This window comes from Erythranthe guttata, chromosome 7, assembly GCF_056151865.1.
Source record: "Erythranthe guttata isolate IM_541 chromosome 7, IM_541, whole genome shotgun sequence".
Classification (NCBI taxonomy): domain Eukaryota; kingdom Viridiplantae; phylum Streptophyta; class Magnoliopsida; order Lamiales; family Phrymaceae; genus Erythranthe; species Erythranthe guttata.
In genome coordinates, this window is record NC_142539.1 from 4,967,818 (window position 1) to 4,991,112 (window position 23,295).

At 37.1% G+C, this 23,295-nt stretch overlaps 1 protein-coding gene and 1 long non-coding RNA gene across 2 annotated transcripts; both read left to right on the forward strand.

Moving 5' to 3' along the window:
* Positions 1-249: 249 nt before the first annotated feature.
* On the forward strand, positions 250-3,438 carry LOC105964542 (putative disease resistance protein RGA3). The gene has a single exon (XM_012989051.2). The coding sequence runs from the start codon at positions 289-291 to the stop codon at positions 3,052-3,054; it is 2,766 nt and encodes a 921-aa protein (XP_012844505.2). The 5' UTR covers positions 250-288; the 3' UTR covers positions 3,055-3,438.
* Positions 3,439-20,974: 17,536 nt separating this feature from the next.
* LOC148769040 (uncharacterized) lies at positions 20,975-22,969 on the forward strand. The gene is made up of 2 exons (XR_016032002.1): positions 20,975-21,198; positions 22,617-22,969. It is a non-coding gene; the product is annotated as an uncharacterized LOC148769040 (long non-coding RNA).
* Positions 22,970-23,295: the final 326 nt, after the last annotated feature.

Below are 23,295 nucleotides of genomic sequence, written 5' to 3' on the forward strand. Positions count from 1 at the left end.
TATTATTCTAATTTCTAGGCATAGTGCACAACAAGTCAGGGAGATGGCTTAATTAGTCGTTGGCAACGTATTGGTCCAATCGGATGCCATTATTTTAGTACAACATAAGATTGAACCTGTCTTTGTGTACGAAAATTAGGCAATTGACTTTATGCCAAGGAGCAACACTTGACTTTTGTATTTTAATCATGGTTAATGAAAAAGAAAAAGTATAGCAATGGAATTAATAGTTAATTCCAACTTACTAATCGTATATGGTTAGTCACTTACCATGGTTGGAAACAAGGGATGGGAAAAGGAACCGAAGAAGCCTCACTTCTCACCATTCGCAATTTGCTCAAACAGTCTCTCTCTCTCTCTCTCTCTCTCTCTCTCTCTCTCAGACATAAATTTAACATACACATTTTATATAAAAGAATGGCGGCAGAAGTTGTGCTAGGAGCTGCAGTAAAAGTTCTACTTCAAAATTTGATCTCAGTTTCGGGGGAACAAATCAGCCTCGTTGGAGATTACAAGAAAGACTTGGAAAAACTAAAAGGTTCTGTCTCAATGATCCAGAGTTTCTTGAACGATGCGGAGAAGAAGCAAATCACTGAAGCAACTGTCAAACTCTGGTTACAGAAGCTTGAAAGTGTTGCTTACGATGCGGATAATGTCTTGGATGAGCTCCACTATCAACATAAGAAAATCCAGACTCAACACAAAATCAAGAAAAAGGTACGAGGCTTCTTCCCATACCCCATTCGTCATCCAAAAATTGCACGTAAAATCAAGAATATCAACAAAAACTTGGAAGAGATTAATCACGAGGCAAGCAACTATGGCCTTCAAAAGGCAGTGGTAGGTGCATATGCACATGGGTCATTAGGCCTAGAAACCGATTCTTTCAGTAATGATCCGATTTTTCTTGGAAGAAAAAATGATGTGTCTGAAATTGTGGAGAAGATGACTATTGTTCCAAATGATCAAGTACTCTCTATCCTTCCAATTGTCGGGATGGGGGGACTGGGAAAATCAACAGTAGCTAGGGAAGTGTTTGATCATGAAACTATAAAGAGTCATTTTGCGAAACGCTTTTGGGTGCATGTCTCTGAAAATTTCGATGTCGTGATTCTTTTTAAAAAGATTCTTACATCCTTAACAGAAACAAACGTCGAACTTGGAAATAAACAAGCTCTTCTCGAAAAGCTTGAAAATTATTTGGGAACTGAAAGATTTCTACTTGTTCTCGATGATGTTTGGAACGGTAGTCAAGAAAAATGGGATGATTTTCTTAATCCATTGAGAAAAATTAGTCATGGGACAGGAAATGGCATCATTGTTACTACACGACTTGAATATGTTGCTTCGCTGGTGAGAACACTACCTATTCACAAACTAAATAGTTTGTCAGTAGATATGTGTTGGTCTATAATCAAAGAAAAAACTGTTGGACATGGTAATATTCCATTAGAATTTGAGCATGTTGGAGTATCTATTGCAAAACGATGTCAAGGTTTGCCGTTGGCGGCCAAAGTGGTTGGAGGATTATTGCATGGTAAGTCGATTGATGAGTGGCAATCGGTTGCAAAAAATTGGCTCTCAAATTTAGAAGATGAAAATTCAATTTCCAAGATTTTAAAATTGAGTTTTGATCATTTGTTGTCACCATCACTCAAAAAGTGTTTTGCATATTGTTCGATATATCCTAAAGGATATGACTTACAAAGGGAACGCTTGGTGGAGATGTGGATGGCAGAGGGATTTCTTGAGGGGAGTGATGATATGGAGGTTTTGGGCAACAAACTCTTTAATCAACTTTTAGAGAGCTCATTGTTGTTACAAGTTGTGAGGAGGAATGGCTATTATTACATGCACGATCTTGTGCATGATCTTGCATCCTCTATTTTAAATTCAAGCAACCAGGTTCGGTACATAAGCCTGGAATCTATTAGTGGTGAATCGCATGTTATCCCAAAAGAACAAGCACATTTTCTTCGTTCATTACGGCTCAATGGTAAAATATGTGATATCATGTTCTCGAAGTTCAAATCGTTGCATGTTTTAATTCTAATGCACAGATGGGTTGAAGAGTTGCCAAGTTCGATGAGAGAGCTAATACATTTAAGATGTCTTGACATTTCGGGCACCATGATTAAATGTTTGCCAAACTCTATTGGTGAACTCTATCATTTGCAGACATTAAGAGCATGTAAGGTTTTGATGAAGCTCCCGGACACAATGAAACACTTGATTAGCTTAAGACATCTCCACATTCCTCCCGGGATAGAAATGCCTCCAAAGATGGGAAGATTAACTTATCTTAGAACGTTACCATACTTTGGAGTGAGCCACAAAGAGGGTTGTGGAATTGGCGAGCTCGAAAGCTTGAATAATCTCCAAGTAGAACTGAAGATTTATAATCTTGAAATGGTGTATGACAAAGAAGAGGCTAAGAGTGCAGATCTATTACGAAAGCCAAACATAATAAAGTTAACTCTTGCGTGGAAATCTGCGGTAATTATTGAGTGGACTCCTAGAAGTAGAGACAATGAGAGTGTGTTGGATGGCCTCGAACCCCACCCAAATTTAAAGAAATTATACATTTTTGGATTCAGAGGAAGACGTCTACCATCATGGTGTTCAAAGATGTCAAGTCTTAATAATTTGATGGAGATAACTCTTGAAGATTGCAAGGACATTGAACAAGTTCCAACGCTAGGGCACTTGCCATATCTCAAGAATCTTTATCTGATTAACCTGAGGAGTGTGAAAACCTTAGGTTCGTCATTCTATGGAATCGACAAATGTAGCATATCCAACAATACAATTACTGTGTTTCCGGCACTTGAAAGGCTCGAGTTGGTAGAAATGTGGAGGCTGGGAGAGTGGTTAGAAGCAGAGTTGATGCCAAATGCAACTGAGAATCAACGACTATGTGATCAAGTGGTACTGGTGGTATTTCCTTGCCTTGAGTACCTGATGGTCAGGGGTAACACACCATTGTGGTGTGTACCAAGTCAAATTCTATGCCTTAAACAATTTGGTGGTGTATACAGTGCATGTGCACAGTGAATTACCTTTGGCGCGTATCTGGGGCATCAAATTATTCTCGCTTATAATACTCGGAATTGATTATATTAATGGATTTGCATGTGTGTTTCCCAGATTGGTTCTTCTGTAACGAATAAAAATCTCTCGGAGCTGTGGATATTTTTCTCCTTCACTGGATGGATGATCTACACATTCTCAGTGCGATTTCCTACTGCCCAAATCTGAAGATTTCCGATGTTAAATAATAAGAAGAGAGCAGATGGAGACGACGATAATGATGTTGTGTTTTATTAGAGTCAGTCTTCAAACAGATTGCTTTGTCTTATGTATTGTATTTTCCAAATGTACTATACACTTAATTCTATGTTTTACTCAAATAAACAACAGACTGCTTTTTTTTTTTTTTTTTTTTTTTTTTTTTTTTTTTTTGTGTGTGTTTTATTTATTGGATGGATCAAATGCAGCAAATGCAACATAATCATCGGATGAAAGAATTCCCTGTCGTCCATCAAACATTAGTAAATCAAATATACTACTACATTCCACACAAAATATTGCATTCAAGATTCAAAACATTCATGTATGCTTATAGACACCGATAAATAAAACAAAACCGAGTATAATATCATTAAGGGTAAATTACACCCACACCCCTGATGTATACTTAAATAACTTTAAGATCCATGTGGTATTGATAATTACACTCACTTCTCTGAAACATAGTTAGAAACTCTAATAATGCATTAGATACGTTATTCCGTTAGGGTTCTAACGGATTACTACTTTTAGCTAGTGGTGGAGACAATATAGAGTTATGGAGTGACATGGCTCCCCCAACATTTCTTAAATCACCCATAGCTCTTTGTTGTCTCCCTTAACTACACTCAACCTCCCTGAAACATATAGTTAGAAACGCTAATGGGATAATGCATCGGATATGTTATTATGATAGAGTTCTAACGGTATATTAGTTTCATAAAACACAAACGTCGCATTATTTAGGCGAGACTAATCAATGATATTTTCTTAATCTTTAATTAAATTTGAAAAAGTGAACAACTACAGTGGATAAGACTAACCACGGAGATAGATACCTTGAATCAACTCCTGATTCACGTACTAGTGCAATTCTCCCAGTTCGAGCCACCTGCAAAATATTAAGCCAAAACTACCAAACATTGAAAATTACAAATACCAATACCAATACCAATTTATTTATGTTTTATGAAGACTCCGTAAAAATATGCAACACGGAAAATCAAAGCGAATGTCAAACATGTGTTTGTAATTTAAAAACTATACGCCAAGACGTAGCCCTAATACAACCAAATAAACCTATATTTGATGCATCAAGAAGAGTCTGTTAATGAGACTTATCTCACAAATGCCATATGGTTCCAACAATCTCTACAAGGCAACCATCTTGTCCAAGTTGTAAACAAAAAAATTCAAACAATGTCCAGATGTGTGTAAAACATTAAAATACCTCCTCATATTTTAATATGCTACACTTGCATCATTTAACTCAATTTGACCCTAAATTTCATCAATTACTCAATCTTGACCTATAACCCAATTTTGACTACAGTTTCATCCGTCGCCACCGTTGACTTTTTTTTTCTTCTTTTTAATGTCTGCTTTTTTCCGCCGGTTTCCGGCGTTGATTTTACTCATGCCGCCGTTAACCGATGACATTGACTTTTTTTCTTCTTCAACATTTCTTGGCCCGTTTAAACAGTAATATTGATGCGGTTAACAATCATATTAATTATATTATTGGTTAACACAATAATATTTGATGATGCTAAAGATAGATCACCTTAGATAGTTGAAGTAGGATGAGCTGGAAGAGCAGAGTGGATCACTGGCTCACGAGTTTGATGACCTTGAGATACCTGCGATCATAGAACACGTGAACTAGGCCGGGGGTTGATCCGGCAGAAACCCCTCCGACGCTCAAGTCAGACGTGCTGATCATAGAAATAGTCCAGAGAATACAATTAATAGTATTGCTCAGTTAATAGGACGTACCTTAAGGAATGAGTTCAAACGTGTATTTATAGCTTAGTCGAGATTGTCGGGCCCAAACCTTACTTTAAGGTGATTGGGCCTCGGTGATAGTGGTCTTCAATATTGGGCTCGTGGCCCAATAGGTAAATAATTTGTAGGCCCATTGGGTTGGGCCAATTAGGCATATCATTAAGCCCCCCACTCTCGAGTCGATGTGGGGGCCATGTTGAAATGGGTGACATATCGTGTCGAGAGTAAAAAATGTAGTAGTCGATGGTGTGCGAAAACGCATTGGAGCGTGTGTCGGAGGGGTGTGAAGGCGCGTTGGCGTGTAGCGCGACCAAGTTGTCGCGATATAAGTTACTTGAGTCGTCGGTGTTGTCCCACGACGATGTGGTAGCGCAGATCAAGTTATCTACTCGTGGGAGTTGTCTCGTCGTGGGGTAATATAGTTGATCGAGTTATCTTCCCGTGGGAGTTGTCTCGCGATGATGTGGTAGCACAGAGCTAGTATTCTCCTCGTGGGAGTTGTTATTTATCGACATTGTCAATGTTTTGGCGCGTTGCTTGTATGTGTTTACATATAGCCTTGTGCGTGATGTACTTGAGGAGGGGATCAAGCTCTCAAGATTTGTTTATGGGGATCGTGCCCCTTGTTAGACCTCGTGGGTCGTAAGTATGTTTGGTCCATGGCCACGTTTTAATGAAGGACCCGTCGAAAACAAGTAGATAATTTTTGAGTAATCAAGCTGGCCAGGCTATATAGATTCCCATCATATCTCTAAGTGTTTCTAGGGTTGTAATCGTGCTAACTTGAGCTTGCGATTATATAGTGAATTCCGTGCGAGTTGTCTCCTCCTCGTGGGAGTTGTCTCGCAGCGAAGTTGTTGGAGCGTTGGATAACGCGTGACTGAGGAGTGTGCGGATTGAGGTCGCTCAGAGCGAGTTGTCTCCTCGTGGGAGTTGTCTCGCAGCAAGCCTTTTTATCGAGCGAGGTGGCTGCACGTGGGAGTTGCCTTGCAATGGACTTGTAGTGCCGAGCGAGTTGGCTCCTCGTGGGAGTTGTCTCGCTGCGGGTTGTGGTACCGAGCGAGTTGGCTCCTCGTCGGAGTTGTCTCGCTGCGGGTTGTAATACCGAGCGAGTTGGCTCCTCGTGAGAGTTGCCTCGCAACGGAGTTGTAGGACCGAGCGAGTTGGCTCATCGTGGAAGTTGTCTCGCTGCGGGTTGTGGTACCGAGCGAGTTGGCTTATCGAGGGAGTTGTCTCGCTGCAGGTTCGTAGTACCGAGCGAGTTGGCTCCTCGTGGGAGTTGCCTCGTAAGGGGTTATAGGACGGAGCGAGTGGTCTCATCGTGGGAGTTATCTCGTTGTGGTTTCGTAGACCCGAGAGAGTTGGCTCCTCGTGGGAGTTGCCTCGCAAGGGGTTATAGGACGGAGCGAGTGGTTTCCTCGTGAGAGTTATCTCGCTGTGGTTTCGTAGACCCAAGAGAGTTGGCTCCTCGTGGGAGTTGCCTCGCAAGGGGTTATAGGACGGAGCGAGTGGTTTCCTCGTGGGAGTTATCTCGCTGTGGTTTCGTAGACCCGAGGGAGTTGGCTCCTCGTGGGAGTTGCCTCGTAAGGGGTTATAGGACGAATCGAGTGGTCTCCTCGTGGGAGTTATCTCGCTATGGGTTGTAGTTCCGAGCGAGTTGGCTCCTCGTGGGAGTTGTCTCGCTGCGGGTTCTTAATAACGATGGAGTTGGCTCCTCATGGGAGTTGTCTCGCAACGGGTTTGTAGGACCGAGCGAGCCTGCTCCTCGTGGGAGTTGTCTCGTTACGGGTTCGTAGACCTGAGGGAGTTAGCTCCTCGTGGGAGTTGTCTCGCAAGCCCCCCACTCTCGATTCGATGTGGGCGACAAGTTGAAAATGATACCGAATCGTGTCGAGAGTAGTCGGTGTTGTCGTGTTCCGTTAATTGTTGGCGTAGTGTGAAGGAATAATAAATTTTATTTTCTCTGTGGAGAGCGAGCACTATTGGGTGGGGCGCGTTGGAATCCTTGCGCCATTTGGTAGAGCGTGTTGAAATTCCCGTGCGATTTGGTGGTACGCAGTGCAAGTTGCGGGCGATTAAATGAGTGGAGGGGAGGTGCGCACGAATTAATGTGGTATGGGTAGGCACGCGCGCGATTTGATGATGTATAGAGAGGCGCGCGCGCGATGTGATGTTGTATAGGGAGGCGCGCGGATGTGATGGGGGCTGACGCAAAGGAGTGAATGGATGTGATGGGTGTTGCAGCTTGGCACGTGCTCCTGCTGCCTGCTATGCTGCTTTTAATATAAATAATTTTTTTTTTTTTTTTTTTTTTTTTTTTTTGCTGATATGCGCTCGCCCCTGCAGTCGCGCGATTGGCGCGTGTCTGCCACCTCGCGCGTGCTTTGCACGCGTTTTTGAATTTTCTCTTTTTATTTTTATTATTTTTTTATTTTTTTTTGGGCGCGCGCAGACGGCTTTGGTGGATTGGAGGGCGCACGGGCGGCTTAGCCGGCTCGGGGAGGCGCGCGGCTTGGCTGAATTTTTTTTTTTTTTTTTTTTTTTTTTTTTTTTTTTTTTTATCTTCTTCTTTTTTCTTCATCTTCTTCTTTCTTCTCCTTTTTATTTTTATTTTTAGGTGGTTGATGTTCACCCCTTGGGGATGATCTATTTTTTGAGTAGGGAGATTATACTCGTCTCTTGAGATGGGATGTGTACCCACTTGGGGTTGAAAGGTAAGGGTGATGCCCAACCTTGGGAGGGATAGCTCCCCACTTTAGGATGAGGCTCTCGAGACCTATGGTCGGAGGTGGATGCGCACGGTTGTGCCATTACTGCAGTGGCAACACGAGTTGAAGCTTTCGCGGTCGTACGCTGAAGGTCCTTATCGGTAATCTGAACCGTTAGAGGAGCAAGTAGAAGTTGATCTTGTTGAAGTTTCGGCGATCGTACGCTGAAGGTCCTCTTCGGTTATCTGAACCGTTCGAGGGGGGGGGGGGGGTACTTTTTGTCCGAAAATAATAAAAAATATTTTTTTTAGAAAAAAAAATCGGAAAAACTGAAGAAGGCATAAATTCAAAAATAAAGTAACAAAATATAAATATTAAAAAGAAGAAGAAAAAAACTATTTACAAGAATAAAGGGTAATAGGTCATTTTCATGTAATTAGGTTGATGTTAAGGAAACCAAACATCAAATACTATTAAATAATGGGGAGATAAAAAAATTCAAAATTTGATAACAAACATCTTATAAATAATAGGCCTATTATTTTATAGGGACAATTAGGGGTGCAAGTTGCAACGGAAATTCCAATTTCTGCCGGTTGCGATCCGAAAAGTTCCGATTTTGGAACAACTTTTTTCATTCCGACATTTGAAATTCCGTTTCCAAAATTTTCCGATTTTTTTGGATTGGAATTGGAATTATATAAAATAAATTTGGAATTTCCGATTTCCGATCCGATTTGATTCCGAAATTAATTCTGAAAAATTCCGATGTTTTTTCCGAAAAATACACCTATAAATAATAAATATTATATAATACTTATCTTTCCGAAAAATACACCTTTTAGTTTTGTTTTAGGATTTTGACATACTGAATTGTTGTTAGAAGTTTTATTAGATATTATGTTGCGTTTATGTTTATTTATTTTTTGAACTGAAATTTAGTAGTTATTAGTTTTACTTTTATCGACGTGAATGTTCTTATTTTTGGAAAATTATGAACATTTAAAAAAAATCCACTAAGTTTTGAAATTTTTAAGCTCATGTGATTTCCGATTTTTTTCCGAAATTCCGAAAATTCCAGGACTTTTGGAATTGGAATGAATTTTTAGATTCCGAAAATTTTGGAATTGCAGTTGGAATTGATTTTGTACTTCCGAAATTTTTTAAAAATTTTCCGAAAAGGCTAATTCCGATCCGATCCATCCGACTTTCACCCCTAGGGAGAATTATCTTATTTTAGCTAATCTTATCATGGCAGAGGCCTTAGTCATTTGTATTTTGTAGACTACGCTCAGATTATTTAGCATCTAATTAACAACCTCCATTCTCTGGAGGTTCTCCTTACATAAGAAACCACTCAACCGTTTCCCTAATTACTAGTGATAATTTCAGACCATTAGACTTCAACGGACAAAACTTTCAGTCTCAAATCTTTTTTTCTATATAAAGAAACTTTGTTACGATCAAAAGAAAATAAATCGAGTCACATCGGAACAAAAATAATTAAAAGAAAAATTTGGATTAAGCATGGCGAGGATCAATATCTTGGCGGTGATAGTGGCGGCGTTTATTATGATGGCTGCTTTTATTTCACCGACGGTGGCGACTACATACATAGGGTATCCAGCTATTGGAAAAGGTCGTGGTAAAGGAAATACGCCGCCCGGTGTCGCGAATCCGTACGAACGACCTTGCGGGACACCCGAGAAATGCCGCGAGGATTGAGGGAATTATTAGTTACTACACAATAAATTCTATCCAATATTATGATCACTTCAAGTATAATATGATTCATTGATTTTCCTTTTTTTCCCCCATATATATAATATATGGAGATTGTTCAATATGAGCTAGGTGAAATAAAAATTCATGCATACCCCTATGTTATAGTTTGTTTGTTCTTTTTGGAAGGCATGAAGAATTAGATGTTATAGTTTGTTTTAGTTTATGTAAAATTCATTTTTCCCTATATGTAAATGTATTAATTAAATCTTTCATGTTCTATAAACATTAATTTATATTATTTTAATTGAATCTTATAGATACATATGTATGTATTTTATGTGGGAAAATTACATTTTTCGTTCTCATAATATACCCACTTTTTCAACACTATCATTTTTGTGTTATAATATTAGTGTTTAATCATGCCATTTTTTGACATAAATTGTCCGCCATTTATTTTTTAAGTTAAGTTGGATAGAAAATGGCATGTGCCTCTCCCGTGCCTTCAATTTTCAACACTATAAGAAAATGGACTCTTCACAACACGCATTGCGTTTTGTTAAAACATAACTTCTATATTGAAAATTTCAATTAAAATTCAATGTAAAATCAAAATCACGTAAATTCAAAAAAACCAACTCGATAAATGGTTTCAAAAAAACATTGTTTGAAAAATTGAAATATTGTCTAAATAATTTAAATATTGTTTCAAAATCGGCATCTTTGGAATTCAAATAAACAATATCGTTTCAAACCAAAATAATAATCCGATAGGAATTGGGGAATTAGAAAACTCCATTCCAATTTTCACTTCTAGTTAATTTCAAATCCCAATTTTGAGACAATATATCGAGTTTTACATCATTCAATATGTGTTGAAAATTGGAACGGAGTTTTCTTATTCCGCCTTGTTTGATCAAATTTTTATTTTAATTTTAAATTAATAGTTTCCATTAGAATTCCAAAAATGCCAATTTTAAAACACTATATTAATTTTTCAGACAATATTTTTATTTTTTAAACAATATTTCTGAATTTATTTTGAAAAACATTATCGAGTTTTACATTATTAAATAAGGGTGGAAATTAGAATGGAGTTTTCTTATTCCGCCTATTATGATCATATTTTTATTTTATTTTAATACAACAATTTTCATTCAAATTAAAAAATTCCCGATATTAAAACTGAAACACGTGTATTTCCACAAAGTGTTTTTTAACTCTCTTACTTTCAAACTAAATTTTAGTTATGGCTTAGTGGGCTAAATATAATACTTAGTGGGCTAAGTAGTGCTTAGTGGGTTAAATTATGGATATTATTCTAACTATTTAACTAACCCACTAACCCATTTTCTTGAGTGCTCTTGTAGTTGGTTTTCTTGCAGATCATGGGCTGAGAAATGGAAGCTTGGAAAGTCTATAAATACCAAACTCAAGACTCAAGAAAATCATAGATTTTCGAAGAAACAAAAACCGAGTGCTGAAGATTATTCATGAGAGTTTTAGTGTGTTTCTAGAATCTGTTGTACGTACTCCTCACGAGTACATTCTTTGAAATCTAGAATTTTTAGTATTTTTCAAAAACGAATTCGTGATGGATACTCAGATGACTGCATCTATGCGACCTCATGTACTTGCTGGCACAAACTACACCTACTGGAAAGTCAAGATGAGGACGTACATCAAAGCCATTGATGAGAGAGCCTGGAGATCTATTCTTACTGGATAGAAGCCACCAACTATAACAGATGCGGATGGGGATGTATTTCCAACACCAGAATTATGGTGGACAACAGACGATCTATCAAATGCTAATCAAAACTCAAAGGCGTTAAATACAATCTTTAGTTCAGTAGATTTAACAATGTTTAAATTGATCTCAGTGTGCACTTCTGCAAAGGATGCTTGGGAGGTTCTTCAGCTACATTGTGAAGGATCAGACAGTGTCAGAAGAACTAAGCTCAGATTACTCTCTTCCAAATTTGAGAGACTGAGAATGGAAAAAACTGAAACAATTTCTCAATACAATGAGAAATTGATTGATTTAGCTAATGAATTTCAATCCTTAGGTGGTCCTTTGAGCAACGAGACACTGGTGAATAAGGTATTGAGAACTCTTCCAGAAAGATTCAGCATGACAGTTACTGCAATTGAGGAAGCCAAAGACACATCATCTCTACGTCTGGACGACTTAATTGGTAGTTTAAAGTCTAGAAAGATGAACTTTGAAGATCAAAGAAAGGTGAAAGGTAAGGCTATCTCAAATGCACTCCAGGCAGAACTAGGAAAGGAAAAAGTTGCTACAAAATATGATGATGATGCAGAGGAATGTCTCAACAATGTGGCATTTCAGATTCAGAAATTCAATAGGGCATACAGACGAAGTGGAATCAAGCCCAGACAGTTATTTCCAGATGGCTCTTCACAAAATCGACAAACTCAGCCCCGGAACAGATCTATTCCACAGAGAACATTTCCTCAAACATCTTCTCAAAACACTTTAATGAATTCTCCATTTATTCGTTCAAATTCTGAACCACCTAATTTGGATCATATTAAATGCAGGGCCTGTTTAGGATTTGGACATTATGCTAATGAATGTGCAAATACCTTGAGAAGAAGAGGAATGAGTCTGATTTGTGATGTCAGTGATGAAGAGGAAGAGCAACCTGAACAGACAGAGGAGCAGCAATCCATTAAACATGCTCTTTCTGTCAGATATATCACTGAAAATTCTTCTGAAACAGAATCACAAGGAGTTTCTCTAGATGCTGCAACACCTTCTGAAACACTTTCAGTAACTGAAATTTCTGAGTTAGATAATAGTCATTATACATGTTTGAACTCTATTTCTTTGAATGCTGCAGAATATAGTAAAGAAGCAGTAGGAGATGAGGAAGAAATGTACAAGAAATTGTTCAGCGACTTGGAGAAGAAGACTCATGCTCTAGATGCAGCCAACAAGGAAAATTCTTCCCTTAAAGAAACAATCACTCTTTTGAAGGTTGGTATCACCAAGAAGGATCTTGAACTGACAAAGGTGAAAGATGAACTCAAAGAAGCAACTCTAGCAATCAAGAGGATGAATACCGGCACAACTAAACTCGAAGAGATTGTGTCACTGGAGAAGTACAACAAAAATGAAGGTCTAGGGTTCAAAAAACAAGTGAAGAAAAACAAGTCAGTAAAGAAGAAGGAAATTGTCTTTGTAAAAGAGAAGGGTTCAAATGGAAAAGAATGCAGAAATTCCCCAGTCACCACTCCAGAGTCCAACATAAGGGGATACATTTGTCATTACTATTTCTCACCAGGACATATTCATCCATTTTGTGAGAAACTAAGTAGTGACAAAATGTTGTACAGGATGAGTCACATCACTCCAAGGAACACCTCAAAGAAAAGGTAGAATTTACCAAAAAGGAGTGTAGAATATGGACTCCCAAAGGTAAACTTATGTGCAAAGCAGTATACACTTCTTTAAATGCTAACATTTCAGGTTCATGGTACTTTGATAGTGGATGCTCTAGACATATCACTGGAACTAAAGAGTTTTTATCAAACTACCATACACTCAATGGTGGACGTGTAACCTATGGAGGAGGAGCTAAAGGCAAAGTGGTTGGACGTGGAACACTAAGTATTGAGGGACTTCCAAAACATTCAAATGTCTTACATGTTGAAGGATTGAGGTCAAATCTCATCAGTATTAGTCAATTGTGTGATTATGATCTACGTGTTCAATTTGATAGATAATGTTGTTCTGTGTTTGATAATCAAAATCATTGTGTACTGACAGGTTCCAGATCAATGGATAATTGTTATCAAACAGGTGACACCATCTCATGCAAGAGCTCAAGAGTAAGTGAAGTAGAGCTGTGGCACCATAAACTAGGGCACACAAACTTCAAAAATCTGAAGCTACTCAACAAGTACAATGCCATAAGAGGAATTCCAGATCTCAAGATCAAGGACATTCTTATATGCGGAATGTGCCAGAAGGGAAAGCAAACTAGAGTACCACACAAAGTGTTACAACACGTTGGTACCACCATTTGTTTTGAAATTGTACATATGGATCTTATGGGTCCTATAGAGGTAGAAAGTCTAGGTGGTAAAAAATATGTATTTGTGTGTGTTGATGATTTTTCAAGATATACTTAGGTGTATTTCTTAAGAGAAAAATCTGATACTTTTGAAATTTGTACAGGTTTGTTAGAACTCAATTTCAAGTTTCTATTCGTAGAATAAGGTCTGATCATGGAAAAGAATTTGAGAATGCTTTATTTCTTACTTTTTGTAATAAAAAGGGTATAAAGCATGAATTTTCTGCTCCAAAAACTCCTCAGCAAAATGGTATTGCTGAAAGAAAAAACAGAACTATCCAGGAGATGAGGCTGTCAACACAGCCTGTCACATCTCAAATCGTGTGTATCTAAGATTAGGGTCTATGATGACTTCATATGAAATTCTTTATGGTAAGAAACCTAATCTATAATACATGCATGTATTTGGATGTGTTTGCTATGTCCTAAATGATAGAGATCATCTAGCTAAATTTGATTCAAAAAGTGAATTGAGTTTATTTGTGGGATACTCTAATAGAGTATATAGCTTAAGAACTCGAACCATTATTGAATCTGTAAATGTGGCATTTGATGATTTTGTTGATAAGCGCAGTAAAACAGTTGAAGATGAAGTTGATGACCTGATTGCTGAAGGAGAAACAACTGGAGGAGACACTACTGACACAGATGCTTCAGATATAAACAGTCCAGTATCAAGGGAAGAGGGTGTTGAACCAAGTGTTACCACATCTAACTCAATACTTCCTACGGGGAGCACAGAAGCTGAAATGCAGCCAACTCATGATGTTTGGAGAAAGGAACCATCAAGTAGAATTCAGAAAAATCACCCCTCTACTCAAGTTGTGGGAGATATCTTTGATGGGATAAGGACCAGAAGAAAAGAGAGAGTGAATTACAGAGATATGGTAAGATTAGCAAATTTATCTTCTGAATGTGCACTAACTGGAACTACTTGCTTTGTATCTTCAGTCGAACCAAGGAATATTGCAGAAGCACTGAAGGATGAATTCTGGATCAATGCAATGCATGAAGAACTGAATCAGTTCATCAGAAATGATGTTTGGTACTTAGTTCCCAGACCAAGTCATGTAAATGTGATATGAACTAAGTGGATTTTCAAAAACAAAACTAATGAAAAAGGTACAGTGGTTAGAAATAAGGCTAGGTTAGTAGCACAAGGTTACACTCAGATAGAAGGTATAGATTTTGATGAGACCTTTGCTCCAGTAGCCAGAATTGAATCTATTAGGTTACTTCTTGCTGTAGCCTGTTTTCTTAAAATCAAACTGTATCAAATGGATATCAAAAGTGCATTTCTAAATGGTGTTTTAAATGAAGAAGCATATGTAGAGCAGCCCAAGGGTTTTGAAGACTCTGCCAAGCCTTATCATGTGTCCAAGCTTAAGAAGGCTTTGTATGGTCTTAAACAAGATCCTAGAGCTTGGTATCAAAGACTCACTGACTTCTTACTTGAAATACAATTTACTAGAGGAGAGGCAGACATAACTCTATTTGTTAGAAGAACAAATAACCATATCATTATTGTACAGATATATATTGATGATATTGTTTTTGGTTCTACATGTGCTAACCTTTTACAGTCTTTTGTAGATTCTATGTCTCACACCTTTGAAATGAGCATGGTAGGAGAGTTGAATTACTTCCTAGGACTTCAAATCAAACAGACAGGTGAAGGAATTTTTGTAAATCAAAAGAAGTATGCTCTCAATCTGGTCAAAAGGTTTGAGTTTGAGTCAACCAAGCACATGAAAACTCCAATGGGATCAAGTCAAAAACTGTCCAAGGATGATGTTGCTGAAGATGTTGACAGCACCCTATACAGAAGCATGATTGGAAGCCTTCTGTATCTAACTGCAAGCAGACCTGATATTATGTTTAGTGTGTGTATGTGTGCCAGGTATCAAGCTAATCCCAAAGTCACTCATCTTAAAGCTGTGAAGAGGATTATTAGGTATGTTGCAGGTACAGTAGATTTAGGTATTCAGTTTTTCAAAGACACTAATACTAATTTGATAGGTTTTAGTGATTCTGATTGGGCTAGGGATATTAGTGACAGAAAAAGCACATCAGGTGCATGTTTCTTTTTTAGGAATAACCTGGTTTCATGGTTTAGTAGAAAACAAAATTGTGTATCACTTTCAACAGCTGAATCAGAATATGTAGCTGCTGGAGGATGTTGTGGCCAACTAATTTGGATGAAACAAATGTTGGGGGATTATGGGTTAACCAGTGACACCTTGACCATATATTGTGATAATTCAAGTGCTATTGATATCTCAAAAAATCATGTTCAACACTCACGAACTAAACACATAGATATTAAACATCATTTTATTCGTGATATAGTTGAGAAAAATATAGTGTGCTTAAAGTACATTCCTACAGAAGATCAGTTGGCTGACATCTTTACAAAGGCATTAGATTATGAGAGGTTCTCTAAACTTAGAAAATCTCTCGGGATATGTACTCAATAAACATATCCTGAAATATGTTGCAGCACCTCATCAAACATCTTAAGCTGCAATATAATTTACTGAAGCTTAGCTTCTTTAAATAATGGCTTCACTGTGATATATTATTCTCTAAATAAGTAACTGGAAGTCTTTCACCTTGAAACGTGATCATGTTTCATGTAAACATCCAGAGCAAAATTATAATCACATAAGTCAAACTCCTCTATCTGAATAGTCATATCTTAGTAACTGATGAACTTTCAAACTGAACACTTGATCATGTTCCATGTGAATTGTTTTACTTGAAAATAAGAGTTAAAAAAAAATTATGTCTATATATATATATATATATATATATATATATATATATATATATATCTATGCCTGTTAGCCATTTTTTTTTCTCACACTATTAATCATTAAAAGATGTGTTTATTATTTAAGTGTAAATTTCGTGAGTGTTATTATTTTTATTACTATTATTATTATTATTATTATTATTATTGAATTACCACTATTTATATGGGTCATGGGGTACATGGGTTAGTCTTTTATTTTTCACTAAGTCCACTCCTTATTGTGCCATGTGTCACGTTTTGTTTTAAACTTCCAAATAAACTTTTATTCTCCTTAATCACACTTTCTCCAAGAAAAACGCACACCACTTCTTCACCTTCTCCACTTCAATTTTTTTCTGAAAAAATTAGGGCTTATAAATTTCTTGCTTCTTTTTTCGAAAATTCACACTCAAAAATCAAAAGCACAAGAAGCAATTTTTTTCTCTCTACTGTACCATGGCATCTCCTCCTAGAAATCCTCTTCCAGTCGTTGGTGATGTCCACAACGATGCTGCAACACCTGAACCAGCAGACCCTAATCTAGCCATAATCGTTCATCCTGTCAACCTTGAAGCTATGCCGATCAGCTTTATTGAGCCCGGAGATGAGCTGAATCCGATTGACCCAGACAACTTCCAGAACGTGGGTCCCTCTACCATTGCAGGAAGGTTTCCTACTCGCCGGTCCAAGCGCATGAATCCATTCCCAGATCTGAATGCTACTGGGTCACAACGTCGAATGCGAGGAAATTCTCCCAGCAGAGGCGACAAAGGTGGAAGAAGAGGCGGCAGAGGTGGTCGTACTCCAGTTAGGCCAAACCCACCAAGAGGCCTTCATTTGGTTGATGAAGAAACGGATGATGAAGAAGGGGATCCTACCTTTGCAGAACCAGAAGCCCAAGCTCTCTCCTCAAGCTCCACTGAGTCATCCTCCAAAGACTCAACTCCACCAGCATCAACTCAGGGGGAGACATTTCAGCCCAACTTGGCAGCAGCATCTTCTCAACATCCTGCTTCTGAAGATGGTGCTGCACATGTTTCTGAAAATGCTGCTGCACCTACTGCCTCAGATAATGCCTCTCAGAGTGCTGCTGAAGATGATGTTCCCTACCAAGATGAGGAAATGCCAAACTTTTCTAGGATGTCCTCTGCTGAGCATGTAGATATTCCCACTGTTGATGCTCAGGACTTTACCACTACTGAAGAAACACCATCAGCTCCACATGAAGATCCTCTGGAAACTCTGGCAGAGGCAGCTGTTCAAGTGGATGCATCACCTTCCCAGGCTGAAGAAGAAGAGAAAAGTGATGACAGCTGGGAAGTTCCACTTGCCTCCTTCCGCAAAAAATTGCCATCCTCAGAGTCAGACAGTGACTCTTCAGAGGACTCATCTCAGATGGAAGAAGATGCTGCTCCACCTGTTGCATCACCTGAGTCAGCATACATCCCAGATGAACTTGAAGACTCAGAAGAAGAGGAACCTTCAGAAGAAGAAGAGCCAGACTTGGATGGGAAGGATCTGTCAACTCCTTTTGAGGTAAACAATGCCTTCAGTCCTATCTTTTATTTTGAATCTGATTCAAATTTGAGTCCTCAAATCATGAACTGCCAATTCATTGAGGAAAAGAAAATTTCCAAGGATGAGTTTGATAGGCATCTGATCACTCACTGCTTTTCTTGATCAAAGAAAAATCCTTAGTCTAGTTGAGGTTGTATGTCCTTATGATCCTTCTGTTGTGAAGGAATTTTATGCCAATTTACAAACTTCTTTTTTAAAGAAAAATTCTCCAAACTTTGGAAAAGTTTTTGTGCGAAATTCTATTTTCTCCTTTTCTCCCAAAATTATCAACTCTCACTTACAAACTCCTACTGTGATTGATGAGGATAATTATGGTGATTTTACTGAGGTTTGTAAGACTCTTTCTGGCAATCATCTAAAATCTTGGCCTGCTCACCCCAAAAAATTCAAAGTTTCTCAACTTACTGCATTTTACTCTGTCCTGTTCAGACTCACAGTGATGAATTAGATTCCATCCAAAAATGTCTCTGTGGTTAATAAACCTCATGCAGTACTCATGTACAAATTGGGCATGGGGTTACCTGTTGATTTTGGCAAACTTTTCTTCAACACTATAGGTCATCTTGCCCAGAAAATTTCTTCCTCCACTTATCTTCCTTATCCTTCTCTCATCTACTCCATTCTGCTTTCTCAAAATTTGGGCCAAGATGGATCAGAATATCTTCACACTCCACTTGGCATAGTAACTGTTTCTCAAAAAAATTTCAAAGCTCCTCATGTCCAAGATCTTCCCTGGAATGGAGATAATTTTCTCTCAACTAAATCAGGTCAAAATAATCTTGGTACTGAATGTGTTGCTCCTCATGTTGACAACACCCCTAACATCCTTGTTTATGTTCCACGAGATCTTTTGTTACAACATCTTACTCACTCCCTAGCTCAGATCACTTATGACCAGTCCATGGTGGAAATGCTCCAAAAAGCTCGTTCTGATAAAAAATGGGGAGAACAAGCTAGTCATGAAGTTGAAGCAAGGACTTCTCATTCTTTAGATGCCAAAGGCAGAGAGGATGGAGTGAATGAAGAAGAAGAAGAAGAAGAAGAAGAAGAAGAAGAAGAAGAAGAAGAAGAAGAAGAAGAAGAAGAAGAAAAGAATGAGGGTGCTGAAGGAGCAGAGGAAAGCAGTGGGTCCAGTGCTAGTGATGGAGAAACAGCAGCTGGTACTGAGAAGACCTTGGATATTCTACTTTAATTATTTTTATAAACAATATTTGGTTTGTTCTGTTTTTATTTTCCATCTGAACCTTTTTAGGATTGCACTTTTATTTATTTATGTTTTTTGAATTGTGTTGGACTATCTTTGCTGAATTTGTTATTGAATGGATCTTTCAATATTTATTTGGTATGGTTGTTATCAAATTCAGGGGGAGTTCAAGCAATGTTTCAGCGGGAGTTAAGCTAAAATTTAGTATTGATCAGAAAGTTAAAAAGGGGGAGTTTGAAACACGTGGATTTCCACAAAGTGTTTTTTAACTCTCTTACTTTCAAAGTAAATTTTAGTTATGGCTTAGTGGGCTAAATTTAATGCTTAGTGGGCTAAGTAGTGCTTAGTGGGTTAAATTATGGATATTATTCTAACTAATTAACTAACCCACTAACCCATTTTCTTGAGTGCTCTTGTAGTTGGTTTTCTTGCAGATCATGGGCTAAGAAGTGGAAGCTTGGAAAGTCTATAAATACCAAACTCAAGACTCACGAAAATCACAAATTTTTGAAGAAACAAAAACCGAGTGCTGAAGATTATTCCTGAGAGTTTTAGTGTGTTTCTAGAATATGTTGTACGTACTCCTCACGGGTACATTCTTCGAAATCTAGAATTTTTAGTATTTATTTTTTTGTTTCTAGATTTGAATGTAAGAATGATCATGCAAATGATTCATTCATAAGGAAGAATTTTTCGTACATCTTTTCTTTGTATTCTTGGAATACTGTTTTAATATAATTTTTCCGTTCTGTAAAGGACAAGTTCACAAGTTTTACTTGTGAACATTTTTAGATCTGAGTATTGTCTTTTTATTTCCGCTGCATGTTTACTTAAGTGTCATAACACTTAAGATAACATCTCTGTATTAAACGAATTCGGGACCATAAATTCTTTCAAAAACACTATATAGACAATATTTCTGAAAATAACAATTCATCGACTTTTACATTATTAAACAAAAGGTGAAAATTGGAAAGGAGTTTTCCTATCCAACCTATTACGATCGGTTTTTTTATTTTATTTTCAAACAATAATTTCCATTCGAATTAAAGAAATCCTCATCATAAAACATAATATTAAGTTTTAGACAATATTTCTGAAAATATTTTGAAACAATTTATCCAGTTTTACATTATTAAATAAGGGTGAAGATTAGAACATAGTTTTCTTATTCCTCCTATTTCGGTCGGATTTTTATTTTATTTTTGTAATCGAAGTGAGAACGAAAATTGTTGAAATTTTAAAAACCATTCGAAACTCAATATTACTGTTAATCTTTTATTATGATAGAGTTGTACTATATATGTTAGTTGAGGGCCTCAAAAAACAAAATTCCCCGATCCTCTTGTGTTTTTTTTGACACATTGGATGTATTTGATTAGTAAATTTACACATAATCACGAATGCATCCATGTTGTATGCGGGTCTATTCTATGCCAAACCCGGTTAAGTTCACCGGGTGTCTAAGATTTTGACATGTGGCAATTATTAAATTAATTATCTAATTATATATTGGGGGCTTAAGATATGCATCCCTAGTGGGAAACCTTATTAGATGATACACCCAAGCCCAATAAAAGATTTTCTCTACATCCTTTTGTAAAAATCTCACCAATGTACCCTCACATTGGATTAGCGGCGTTAAATTTTTAATTTAGAAAACCCAAATCAAATCCCACAAATCTCGCATTTCATAAGAATCTCCTGATTTCTACTTTACCAATTATCCCAAATAACCACCCAAATCTCGTTTCTTCTATCATTACGCTTCCACAACGGTGCGAAAAAAATCAACGACAAATTGAAACAAGACGAAGAAGAATCCATTCAAAACCTTTCGTTATCCCTACAGAAATCTAATTCAGGCAAGAAAACAAGTAAGTATTTTTTTTTCTTGTTTCGGAGAAGTTCAACGATTATTTTCCAATTTCAAAATAAGGGTTTTCAACAAGAAAAAAATTGTAGGAGAGATGAGGATGAAAGCACAACAAGATATAAACAAGCTAGACTCTGGTAAGAATGAAACACGTGTGGTAATTTGTTTGAGTATATTCATAAGATTATTTGGTGTCTATGATTACTATATAGTTTCTTCAGATGTATATGTTGAATGGCTTGATTGTGTTTGAGTGTTATTGCGAGATTAGGACAATAATAGTTAATTTGACCGTATAAATGTTTTTATAGTTGTCTTTGCATATTCGTATGGTTGTTGGTTTAATTGTGTGAGATAGTATTTTTGGTGTCTACAACATTCTAAGAACTGGGCTTGGATATATGTTCTGGGTGATTTGGTTGTGTAAAATATGGTTTGGGTCTCTACAAAAAGTTTATGCTTTATTTCTGTAGACAAATACAGAATAACAAATTCTGGATTTATTGATGTTATAGAAAATAATGTGTTGTGTGTGCCATGTGTGGAAAATTGTGTTACACCATAAAAGAAAATAAGCACATTATGTTCAAATTGGTATTGTTTGTGAATTAATTAGTTGATTGTACAATAAATTTTTTGACTATCAGTGGATAGACACGGCCATGGGCCGGAACCGGCCCGAACCGGCCCGTTGACGAACCGGCCCGAACCGTTAACCGGTGAACCGGCTCGGAACCCGTGAACCGGCCCGTCGTCCTCGAGACGGGCCCGGTTCTATGAAATGGTGAACCGCGGATTTAAAAAAAAAAACAAAAACAAAAACAAAAATAAAAAAAAATTCAAAAAAAAAGCAAAAAACGGCTGGTGAACCGGCCGTTATTTGCTATTTTTTGAATCCCCCCCCCCCATTTTTTCTTATAAATACCCTCACACCCCATTTTTTCCTATAAAATTAAGTTAAATTCATTGTATTTATTTCCTTTTGTTTTTTTTTCCTATTTAAAACTAATTATTTTAATTTATTTATCCATTAAGTAATTTTTTTTTAAATATATATATAAATATAAATTTCCAGGCCGATCCGGAACCGGCCAGGATAGGCCCGAAACCGGATTTAACATGCGGGCCGTTCCAGTTCAGGAAAAAGTGAACCGTGAACCGGTATGAACCGGCCCGAACCGGCCCATGGCTGTGTCGATTTGTGGATGGATGCCTATGATAATGGTGATTTCAACAATAAAATAGATATGAACAAATTTGGGTACTGCTTATACTATACAAAGTTGTTAACAAGTACCCTTTTTTTTTTTTGTTTATACATTTTATTGGTGTCTACATCTTTTTGTAAACTCGCTTGAATGTGTGATTGCCTATAAGTATGTATTTATTGTATAGACTGACGTTTTGAACAGAAAATTATTCCTCTTTAATTGTATGATTTTTGTACTTTATTCTCTTTATATTCCCTGCATATTTCATTGAACATATATTTCTTCGTATGTTCTTTTTCCAATGACACGATTAAATATATTTAACTCGTATAAGTAACACACAGAAAATATACTTGGAGAAGACGGCAAAAGACATGGATTTATTTGATATCTCATTCAGCGAAAATTTAAGCATTTAGACTAATCCACAGCAGAACTCTGAGAACAGCGATTATGGTGCAATTGTATTGTACATCATCAAGGAACATTTTATTCAAGTTTCGTTGGAAATAAAAGAAGTTGAGGAATGGGTTACAAATATTAGAAGAATCATTGTAGAATAACTACTGAGTTACGAAATGGATTGAGCTATAAATTCTTGTCAGTTTATTTTTGTTTTTTGTATACAAGTGTAAACATTTGTGCAAATGACATTTTGCGGTGATTTAATGTGAACAAAATTATATGGTTATATTGACACTATTTACTGCGCATATTCAATCCACATTTTGCCATTTATTCAGTAAGATATTTTAGTATTTGACATATACTGAAACAGGTTAATACATTCATACTAAATGTACTATACTATACTGCAACTGTCATATACCGTAGTATTGTATAGTATACTATACTGCTATACGTAATATGATATATCCAGGTATTCTATAATGTACTATACTATATTACAACTGTCATATACCGTATTATTCTATAGTATACTATATTGTAATATAATGTGCAATGGTTTACTATGGAAACTGTGTTATAATAGTATTTGGTAATATAGTATACTATAGTATA

Excerpts from the sequence above, each read along its gene's own strand:
- LOC105964542 (XM_012989051.2), top strand. The coding sequence starts at position 289 with ATGGGAAAAGGAACCGAAGAAGCCTCACTTCTCACCATTCGCAATTTG.